An 11,956-nucleotide genomic window follows, 5' to 3' on the forward strand; every position below is an offset into this window, starting at 1 on the left:
GGTTCGAATTCTGGTCGTCCCAGGTCCTTTCTGTGGAACCACAGGGCGATGATGAAGCAAAAAGCTCATCAAGACGTGCCGCCACCCTGATTCTCAACCCCCGGGTTCCTAGATGCTCCAGCCACATCACGACTCCATTCAGCCCCCGTTCATCATCGTGCAATCAACCCCCTTCATCCCTCTCCTCAACCCCAATCATCCCATCGTACAAGACCTCAACCAACCTTCAGCTCCCATTCATCCCCCGGTGATTGACCTTCATCCCTCTCCTCGACCCTCGATCATCCCACCATTCATTACCTGAATCCAGTTCTTCCAGAATCTTCTTGCCAATCCAAATGAACAATTTTTCTTTTATACTGTACAACTGTGGTCTCTGTTAGTGAATTGACAACTAGTCATTTCACACTTTGCGTTCATAGAGTACAACAGTTGCAGAAAACAGGTAGAAAAGCATAATTTTTCTACCATGTAGTGTTGGAAATTTTCACTGACATTCTCACTTCAGCTCTGTCCCCCTTGGTAATGTCAGAGTGGATTTACTCTGACATAAAAAAAATGTTTTCCACCACTGAGTGTTGGCCAGTACAACAAACACTCTGCATTATACTAGATCCTACTGCTTTGATGACAAAACAACGAATGTCCCAGTTTTCTGAATGAGCCTCCAATCTCAGGAACTCAATTTTTCACCCCATTTGGGTTGTAGTGCTGTTGTGTTAAAAGTTAAAAAGATAGTATGACATTTAGAGGAATACGTTCATTTGTTTTCTTCCAGTGAGTGACATACCATCAATAAAACAGAGCAAAGCTAGCTGTTTCACCCTGTTTCTATCCTTTATGCTGAGATAAGATAACCATCTCCAGCCTCTAGCCTCATATTTAATGTTGAACTATTCCTTTAAAGCAATGGTCCATTGGCGGTCAGATCTGTCACTCAGACACTGAGTTGCAAGCTTGGTCATCAGGAGCAGGTGGTGTTTCGTGTCTTATTTATGGACACTTCGACATGTGGACAGGAGGAGTAGAGGACCGGACTACCAAACCTGTGATGGACGACCCGTCCTTTCTCCTGGGCCACCACTGTAAAATGCTCCTTGCTGTCGTCACCTTCTGTCTGAGTACTTGACTTGTTGTCAGCTGTCACCTTGCTATTCTGCTATTTCTTTGTGTTTGCTTGCATGTATCGCCCAGTATGCTGCTGCTGCCGATGACAAAGTAGCATAGTGATGTCTTATATAGTCCATATTATCTGTTAACAATGACGTTTCATTTTCAATTATTGTTTTGCAGGCTTGTCTTATTTCAATAACCTCTTTTTTTGTCCAAGGACTATACATGAAACATTTACAGCAATGTTTATCGCTGTAATATGCACTGCCCCACTTAGAGGAATAAATAAAGTAAAAATAGACAACATTAGAGACAGAAAGTGTGATGAGGGTATCAGACTGAGGGATGAGAGAGAAGAAAATGGAGTAAAAAGGAGGAAGAGAAAGAGAGATGTTTACTACACTGACGTGTGTAAAGCGCATAAATATCTTCTCTCTCTCTCGCTCTTTCTGACTCTCTCTTATCCGCTGTATTGACGGATGACGGCATGCAGGCGAGGGATGTGAGGGGATGAATGGATGGACAGGGGAGAGAAGAGGGAGGGAGGGATGACATCAGCGCAAGAGCCTTTTCCCGGCCAATCCCCTCGCAGCTCCCTGCCTTCTGTCTCCGCCCTCCCACACCTCTCCCTTGTTGCTATGGCAGCAGCACCATCCCGCCTGTGCAAGGCATTGTTTGGGGTCAGTAGTAATGCGGCGTGGTGTGTATGTGTGTTTTAATAGAGGCTACAATCCAGCACAGATCCCTCACTTTCCCTCCTCTACCTCTTTGTCGTCCTTCATCTCGCCCTCCTCTCGCATCCTGTCTTTCTTTGTTCCTCATCCAGTCTTCCTCCGCTTCCTTCATCGTTCTGCCTGTCTCTGTCCTGTCTTCCATCTCACCTTCTCTCACCTCTCTGGTCCTTTCATCCATGATTCATTTTTTTGCTGCATTGCTGCTCTCAACTATGCACACTTGATGTTTGCACGCAGGACATGCACACATTATTGCTCAGTGTGTCCAAATTCAGATTTTTCTGAGAGGAGTCACTTTTTTCACGTATGATTTAGACAACAACGATTAAGGAAAAAGTTAAAAATGAATGGAGAAACACAACAGATGCTTCCATACAGTGAAGGACACCAGGAGTCACTGAATGGTTTGATTAATATGCAAATGATGTGAATCATGTGGTAGGGCCTTTGCAGTCACCAGACCTCAACCCAGACCAGACAGATTTTTGACCAATGACTTAGACTCTAGACCACCATCATCAATATTATCACCACAATAAATTTTTTTTTTAAAAAATGTTCATATTATAGGAATTTTTTGCCTGATAATCTTGACCCTGCTGCCATAGCTACTCATTTGAGTTTTAGCTTTTTCTTATTTTCATGTGAAAAGCTATTGGTTGAGCTCACTCTTTCTTCTAGTTTTTATACATATCAGACAGAAAACATGACAATCCTTTTGTATTAATACTAAGAATATCCCATGAGATCAAGCTGGTTGGAAACAAGCAGCGCCTGATACTGATCGTCTGCTTTCAAGTGTCGTTTCAACCTTGCTGTTAGATCATACTTGTATCACATGAGTTACATCTTGGAGTATTCATTAAAAATAAATCAGACATACAACATTTCATAGATGAGCACGATAAGCAATGAAAAAACCCACGTCTCCCCCACCACATAGACACACACACACACACATGCACGTGTCACATAAACCCATTCATAATAAATGTATCTGAGAATGATACAGTATTAAAATGATCCGTTTTGTGGTCTGTTTATCTCTTTCAGCTGGTGTGTCTGCCTGTTTTGCTTTCAGTCTGTTTATGTCAGTATGTCTGCGTTTTCCTCCTCTCATCTGCTGCCGTGCTGCTCTCTTTCCTCTCGTAACCATGGAAATGAGATCAACATGCAAATACCTGAGCACGCTCGCTAAGGCTGTGTGATAGAAGATGCAAATTGTGTTTCCGCTTGTAGGATTACACACACCCACACACACACAGATGCATACACAGACGTATACACGCACGCACACACACAAACGTATGTGTGCACATATACGTAAGCACACCCACCTCCAGTCCAATACATTACGCCACAAGCAGACTGAAATTATCTATAGGTGAAATAGTATAGTTTTAATACTGTTGCTGCAGTTTAATTTTGAATTAAACATTCATATTTTAAGAGAGTATTAAATATTCACATGAAAACTTAAAATCATTTACTTTTTGGCAAGTAAAATGTGTCATATTAATAAAGTTTGACCTTAAAGCTGCATTAATTGATTTGTGGCCATTAGGGGGCAGGTAAACATCAAAGCAAGCTAACATGTACACTGTTAACACCACATTCCTGGCTTATAATGTTGCTGTGGCTAAAATTTAGGAAACAATTTCCTACATTTGCATCCAGCAGAAGCAAAGCAACATTAACATTCATTTGCAGTTGTATTTCTGTCAAAAAAACATGTCTAATACTCACTCTTCTCTTAGCTGGTTTTGGTCTCCACCAACCCTGAGAAAATGTATCTGGCAATTCAGCTGCGGTAGATGCTTCTTCACAAGTTCAACTTTCTGTTTGACTTTTGCTGCTGGGCTGTGACTTTATGAGAGTTTCTTTATTTAAAACTTGTGCAAGGTTTAATGAAAGAGGGGAGAGTGAATTTGCACCAAAATTGTGGGTGTAAAACCAAAGAAATCCCCTAAAAGAAGCTAAAAAGTACCATAGAGTCACACATTCTCAGCACAAGCTGATCTTTTCACATTAAGCTACAGGGGTATTTGACTCACTTTTATTGTGATTTTTTAAAATAATATATATATTATATAAATTATTAATAAAATGAGCATCCCAACTATGTCTCTGCACAAATAAATGCTTTTTATTAGTCAGTTTTAATTATATAGCCCAAAATAATGAATTTGTTTCAGAGGACTTTCCAGTAGGACATCCTTAATGTATAAGGAAAACGTGGAGGGATCCCTCTGTAATATAAAATGACTACAATATTGCAACCCACTGAGAACAGAGAATATCACTGTGTATATACTGTGTATTTAGCACACACACCTCACTTAAACTGGGTCATGTTTTTTTTATCCTTGAATTTTAAACTGGTTAATCTGAAATCCCTTTAATTCCTTTATTTCATCATAACAATACTAATGATCATTCAGATGTGGTCATGAGCTGGTTAAGGCATGACGAGTGCCAAACTCCACTGCACGCCTTATAGAGTCCAATCTCCATCCCCATCGACTCTCGTTTCATTGATGTTTGTCTTTTTTTATGAATGAACGGCAGAGGAGGGAAGGGGACGAGAAACTGGACGCTTTGTGATAGGCTGCTATCGGTTGACGTCACCTCCGCCGTGACGCGATGCACCCATTCATTAAAAAAAAGAGAAACAATCCCGATGAGAAACACTCAGACAGCGAGAGAGAAAGAGGTGGCCGGACTGTGCGTAAAAGTAGTGCGGTTACAATGCGCTCCACTGGAGACAAGATGCACGGATAGAGGAGAGGCGCAAAGGGAATCCACAGCAGGATCCGTGCGCCTTCTCCAGGTTTGGAGGGCGGTGGAGGCACAGAAAGAGAGACAGAGATACAGGAGGTTATAGCGACAGTGAAGCCTACACACGCAGCCTGAAACGACGTGCGATGGAGGAGCTGTGCGATATGGACTGCCCGCTGCTGAAGCGGCTCCTGAAGGACGACAGCGCCAAGTGCCTGCTGTTGGACTGCCGCTCGTTTCTCGCCTTCAGCGCGGGACACATCCGAGGCGCAGTCAACGCCCGCTGCAACACAATCGTCCGACGCAGGGCTAAGGGCTCCGTGCTGAGTCTGGAGCAGGTACTGGCCGGGGACGAGGAGGTCCGGAGCCGCCTCCGCTCCGGGATGTACTCCGCCGTGGTGCTGTACGACGAGAGGACGCCGGACTCCGAGACGGTGAAGGAGGACAGCACCGTCACCCTGGTGCTCAACGCGCTATGCAGGGACTCCTCCGGCACGGACATATACCTGCTCAAAGGTAAATATGTGGTTCATTATTACGCTCAGCTTTTATATGGGTCAGCTGCATCAATGATGGTAAAATATACGTACAAGTTGCACAAATATGATCAGTTAATTTCAGGATTCAGCCTCTGTATGGGTCCATTGAAGCTTTTGATTGTAATATTAGTAATTAATGGTCGTTTTTCCTAAATTCAACCTTAAAATTATACAATAAAATGATGATAATACATTTTACAAGTGCAGTAGATTCACATAATACTGTAATAATAATGATAACACAAATAGTAAATGTAAGTAAATGCATTATAATGTTTATTTTATTCTTGGATTCAGCCTTTATATGGGTTAACACCAGCTTACAATACCATTACTGCATTTTTTATTTTATTTTTTTTTACAAACAATAGGCAAGTCTTTATATTCTAATACTAATTGTGTTTATTATTGAATATGCTTTTTAGTAAAAATGATGAAAACAATAACTGCAAACCTGCTTGGATATAATAAATATAATATGTTTTTGTCTAATTATGGCATGTATACATACACCACCAATTTATCTTTTGCTCATTTAATATTTCAACATAATCAATGTTTTATTGTTTCCATAAAGATAGTGAGTATTGTTTTAGTAGCTGTTCATTCAAACCAGAGATTGAAATATCCTGCTGACTGTGCCTGCTCTATTTTTATGCACTGGTGTATTTTTCTTTCTTCTTTTTTTTTTTTCAATACACTCACTCACTCACTCACTCACAGCTACACACATTCACACACAGACCAATGGCCGTGAGCTGAGTGAATGAGGTAATGCTGATGCGTAGAAGCCACATCAAACCGGAGGGACTTACAGGACACACATCATTTCAGAAAGAGTCCGCTTTGGGTCAATCACAGAAGAGAAGCAGTGAAATCTAAAATCAACGCTTGAATTTACCCACCACACTATATTTAGACTTCAGGAAATCTGAAAACCAATGCTGCTGCAAGCTGTGGCGCACTCTTCTTTGTGTGTGTGTGCGTGCGTGTGTGTGTGTGCACCCTAATGACGCAGACGCCTTGAAGCACAGGAGTGTATGTATGTAGCTTATAAAGATGACATTTCCCAGTTAATCTGATTTGATCCCTGAGGTGCAGAGAGCAGCGGTCAGCCTGCAGATGTATAAAAAAAACAAAACAAAAGGGATGATGAAATTGTTTCAAATCCACAGCAGCAGATACAGGATAGAGTAAGTCAGGGATCCGTTTAACAGACTTTATGTCACACTAATTGAATGCAGAGGAGAAAATCCTGGTGCAGATTGTGCTTAGATGTAAATGTGGTCTGCCATGCTTCTTTTGTACTTAAGCAGACATTTCTAATGTGTTTTATGCACACAAACCCCAAACAAAAAGGCTCTTAAAGTCTGTCATTGGTGCTCATATTTTACCATATGATTATTTCTAAAACACTGCATAATAGATTAAGGTATACTATACTTTCTGTAGAGCAAAGCAGTGGATATAATGCATCATATTTAATCGTGATGTCTCTTTTTCAGGTGGATATGACAGGTTTTTCACAGAGTACCCAGAGTATTGTTTGAAGACCAAATCCTTACCATCCCTCGCCAGCCAGTCCAGCATCGACTCAGCCTGCTCGTCTTGTGGAACTCCACACCATGACCAGGTAACACACACACACACACAGAGACAGACACATGAACTCAAACCTCCCTCACCAAAAAAAACTATGCTTTAAATAACATAATTGACATTCACCGGTGTCAAATTCAACTAATTAACACCTGTTTCAGCTTCTTATCCGGCAAAAGTCAACTTCAGTTTCACACATGTGAGAGCTCCTGAGTGCAAACACACTAGCAGCTGGGGGTTATTTGCCTTGCTCGAGGGCAATTCAACTGTTGTTCACTTTCCCATGTTCATTCAACCGTTTTTTCACATCCAGTCTGGGAATTTAAACCAGTGAACGTGGTGGTACAAACTTGTTTCTTGAAGCTCTAGGCTATACTGGAAAAAAGCACCATTGTCTGAAAACACACTCCTCGTTTAAATGAGTTATTGCCTGATGATATTTCCGGTCTGGGGGTCATACGTAGCTTACCATTGATTCACCTCTGCATCACTTCCTGTGACCTGGGCGGCCTTGTTTTGTTGGTCAGTGATCTGCTGTTGTTTGAGCCTGCAGATTTTATGCAACTCTCACAGTCACATGTGGTTCGGGTTTAATTCCCCTGGAACGCATGAGAAGAGAGATGCAGACAATCCGGCCTCTGTGTGTTTTCTAAGAAAAATGCGAGTCATGGCCACACTGTCAGGTGGATTTTTGTTTGACAAATAGGCTACAGATAGAATAGACCAGCTTCCTGTTGCAGCATAGAAATAATGGACAGGGTAAAATAGCTAGCTGAGTATCTCATTTGCTTTTTCCCTCTCGCCCTCCGCCCCCCTCCTCCTCACATTACATCTCTTAGCAGTATTGATCATTTCCTGACGCTGTGTCAGTACCGAGGTCGTCAGCGGCAGTGACATAAACAGACAGAGTCCTCGTCAATAAGACTCACTGCCGGTATAGACCACCAACCAGCTGCCCCCTCGGGGGAAAAACTACTTCCACTCTGACATCAGAATAAAATAAACATCAGATTTTTTTTTTTTTAAAAAAAAAGCAAAAATGGTCCAAATTGGATTGTAACATGTAAACATCAGCTTGCAACTTGCACAGATACTAACCCAGCAATTTGTATTAATGTCATAAAAGCTCTTTCTTACCATGAAGTGTTTATATTTTGATTGTCTAGGGATTTAAATGTTACCGTTATTAATATTTTTTTATCAAAACTCAACAAAACTAGAAAGGTCAAACATTCCACCAGATGCTTCCTTTCTGCAAAAAGTCTAAAAATAAACCCTCATGTCCTCAGTCAATTCTATGTTAGCGAGTATGTAATTTATGCACTGTACATAACACAGTAGAACATTACAGTTTTTCTGACTCCATAGCACAGATCACACATCGGTTATTGATGGGGACTGATTTTCTGGGGCAACGTTACTGTTCAGAATTTTCCTCAGATGAACGTCCCCACTCATAAAGTGGATCGTATAATTACAAGGCACGACAGAGTGGTGAATGTTCTCACTGGTGCATTAAAAACATGCTGATATTTCCATTTAATTCTAAGGGTGGTACACGGAGACACCGGTCAGTGGAGCAGACACTCAGGTCCAACAGTAAGACTGTTGGGTAATTGTGTTTCCATATGGGGAAATAAATAACTAACTAAATGGCCCGTATCGAACGACCCTGCATTAATCATACAGATAATAAGCTACTCTTGTCCAATGATAAGTGTGGCTAATGTGATTAACAAAATATTTAAGCGAGGTCACGCTTATGCTGAAGTCATCTGGTATCTGGCTGCTTCTGCACACTGAGACAGAGTATTCTTTGTCTCATCATGTAAGCTGTTTTTCATTTAAGTGAATTCCGTCCAACGTGGCTCCACTAGCTGATAAGTTTGGTTGGGTCAAGGGATGTTCTTAATGTGGACTCAATGACTACTGATTGAATGAATGAGTTATTACTTGGGTGAATGAATCAATAAACAATGTACAAAGATGCCTCAGAACAGTAAATCTGACTCCTCAGTGCCGATTAAAAAAGAAATAATTAGTTAATCATCATCGTCCTGTTTCTCTTTTGTCCAGGGTGGACCGGTTGAGATCCTGCCTTTCCTCTATCTTGGTAGCGCTCTGCACGCCTCAAAGAAGGAGGTTTTGGACGCCATAGGAATCTCCGCCTTGCTGAACGTGTCGTCCGACTGTCCCAACCACTTCGAGGGGGTGTACCAATACAAATGTATCCCTGTGGAGGACAACCACAAAGAAGACATCAGCTGCTGGTTCCTGGAGGCTATCGAGTTCATAGGTCAGTGAGTAAGTGTGGGATGTTTGTGTGTGTGTGTGTGTGTGTGTGTGTGTGTGTGTGTGGGAGATGAATGCATTCCCATGGTGAATAGCTACAAATAAAACGAGCTTGCTTCAGGCTATGGCGTGTTTTGCGCTTCATGTGGTTCGTTTTGAGGTCACGTAATTTTTAGATAAAATCAAAAGAGTTGATCTCAGTTAAGTTTGTTTGTAGGATGTTTTTTAGTACAAGCAGTCACAGTGCCTGTGTGTACATGTGAAATACCTTTTTAAAAATAGCTGTTTTGCTAAATATTGTCAATAAGCCTACTTTATAAAACCACATAGGTAAATATTATAATATTTTCAAAATTTACCAAACCATGGTATGTCTTTGTTTTGTGTGCTGCAGTCTCATTGCTTCTATTTGTCACCTCTGAGAGATCACCTGTCAATCAAACAGTGTTTTCTCCTCTTCTTTTGGATTTTGCATTGATGCAGTTTGATTTGTCAGAAATGGTAGCTCATCTCTGCTAACGCTACGCCCTCCTCTTCTATTTATCTTAAAGCAACCTGAAATGTAAAACACGTCACTTCTTGGGAGGAATTTTCCCAGAAAAGAGCCTTCAGATAGTCCTGAGAGCAGCAATGGAAAGACTTTCATGTGCCAGATTATTTCTGTCCATGCAGACATTGATTCATAGGAATCTGTTGCAAATTACTATTTTTATGTGGCCCTTTATCACACACATCTCAGCAGAGGCAGAAAACGAAAGAAAAAACATACCAAGATCAAATTAATCCATCACAGAACAAAATGTCGTAACATGATTGAGGAGCAGACAGAAGATAGAATTTGGAATGAAGAAAATATTCCGATCAATCATTTCTCCGCACCATGATTTCTGATTTGTGTTTGTTTGTATAATACAGGCGAGTGTGAGCTGTGCTTGTGCTTTCAGCATATCATGCTGTTGTGTGTGTGGTTCCTGTGCTGTGAGTGTATGTTCATGAGCGTGCACTCTGGTGTGTGTGTGTGTGTGTGTGTGTGTGTGTAGGTGCTGGTATGCGTCATAGTTAGCTGCTGTGGGACCAGATTCTGACTCATCCACTGTTACCGGGTGAACAGACGCTATGGTGGAGTTACCTGAAATCTGTGTGTGTAAGAAAGAGATTGCGAAAGAAAAATTACAGACATCTGAAAAGCAGAGCAAGACACAAAGAGTGAGAAATGGGCGAGTGGTTTGTGTATTTACAGGTCTTAATTCTGCTCATGTGCCACAAAGGTCATGGAGTGAAGTAGATGCAAAGCAGTGATTTTATATGCAAACAGCAGCATAGCCAGCAGTGGTGGAAAATTAGATTAAATTCATCAAAAAAAAAAAAAACAATAAATATAGCCCCTCCATTATCTTCCTCATATTGTGTGCTTCTAATTTCCTGCAGGCCGCCACACATGCTCCGGGACATTAACATGAGCGTCCAACTAATCATGCACACTGAGGTTGTAGGGGAAATTGAGTTACTGTAAACGCTTTAATCAAGCTATTACCTAAATCTGGTTATTCACAGTAATAGAGTCGTAGCATGCGTCTAAACATACTGAAAGAGGGAGAGACATAAATAGGACAAGGGAGGAAGTGTGAAAGAGAGGCTGATGACTCAAATGTTTGCACTTGCGTGTTTCAGTTAAATGTGATTCGCTGCTTTCTCACTCTGAGGTTAGTTACTGGTTTGACTACACAAAGAGGGGGAAGCTGCGAAAGTGTGCAGGAGAGGAAGTGTGTATCTGTCGTGTAGAACTTTTACATTTCGAGGTGACAGTTTGTTTTTACTTTGAGTTTATTTATTCGTTAGTTAAAGTTCATGGTGTCACCGAACCACAGTGGTAAACTGTTCTTTATCTTTGAACAAGGACATGTAAAGAAAGAGCTAACATGAGCTTTCACATTTTTTTCGGGGAGGAGCTTTGCAAGCATAGAGGAACTGCTCCCTAGTACTGCTTCCTTTTGCATGAAGACTGACATTTACAGTCTCTGTCATGAGCTACTGGAGTTCAAATAGTGTCTTTGTTATCTAAAAAACTTAACTGAATGGAAGAGAAAAGCTCAACCTCGAATGAACTGCTGCAAACATGCTTGGAGGCCTTTGCTTAGAGAGAAAATAAACAGGAAAACAGTCAGTTCAGTTTACTGATTATTTAAGTTAAAGTTGGTATCACCGACTTAAATTCCACTTTGAAAACAACACTGATAACACTAATAAAACAATAAATGGGATATGGGGCATGTAAAATGTTTGTGCAAAAGAAAACCTCTGGAATGGAAACCTCTGACCTCTGACCCCTCTCTCTCCTCAGACTCAGTACGGGATTCCAGTGGGCGAGTCCTAGTCCACTGTCAAGCAGGCATCTCCCGCTCCGCCACCATCTGCCTGGCCTACCTGATGAAGAGGAAGCGGGTGCGTCTGGACGAAGCCTTCGAGTTCGTGCGCCGGCGCCGCAGCATCATCTCCCCAAACTTCAGCTTCATGGGCCAGCTGCTGCAGTTCGAGTCGCAGCTCCTGGCCACCTCGTGCGCTGCCGAAGCCGCCGCCACGGCCAGCCCGCTGCTCGGACCCAAGTCCTCGACCACCACCACCTCGACCACAGCGACGCCCACCTCTCCGTTCATCTTCAACTTCCCAGTTTCTGTGGTGAACTCGGCCTACCTGCACCACAGCCCGATCACGACCTCCCCAGGCTGCTGATGGACAGCCAATCACAAGAGACTTCCTTCCCTCTGACAAAGTAGACTGAGCACAGACTGGGCTGCCATTGGCTGAAAGAGCTGTCAGTCTTTGCTGACCGCTGCAGTATGTACATGCTTCCAGGGCGGGGAGGTGAGAAGCGTCACGGTGCCTGATTTAAAACTCAAAGAC

General features: G+C 42.0%; 1 protein-coding gene across 1 annotated transcript in view; it reads left to right on the forward strand.

The window, feature by feature from the left end:
• Positions 1 to 4,543: 4,543 nt before the first annotated feature.
• dusp4 (dual specificity phosphatase 4) overlaps positions 4,544 to 11,956 on the forward strand; it is a 10,076-nt gene continuing 2,663 nt past the window's right edge. Inside the window, exons 1-4 of the mRNA XM_042395220.1 lie at positions 4,544 to 5,141; positions 6,670 to 6,797; positions 8,840 to 9,059; positions 11,397 to 11,956. The exon at positions 11,397 to 11,956 is cut by the window's right edge and continues 2,663 nt beyond it. Coding sequence (XP_042251154.1) covers positions 4,772 to 5,141; positions 6,670 to 6,797; positions 8,840 to 9,059; positions 11,397 to 11,785 — 1,107 coding nt within the window. The 5' untranslated portion in view covers positions 4,544 to 4,771 and the 3' untranslated portion in view covers positions 11,786 to 11,956. The remainder of the gene's footprint in view (positions 5,142 to 6,669; positions 6,798 to 8,839; positions 9,060 to 11,396) is intronic.

This window comes from Thunnus maccoyii, chromosome 19 (genome assembly GCF_910596095.1).
Source record: "Thunnus maccoyii chromosome 19, fThuMac1.1, whole genome shotgun sequence".
NCBI lineage: Eukaryota > Metazoa > Chordata > Actinopteri > Scombriformes > Scombridae > Thunnus > Thunnus maccoyii.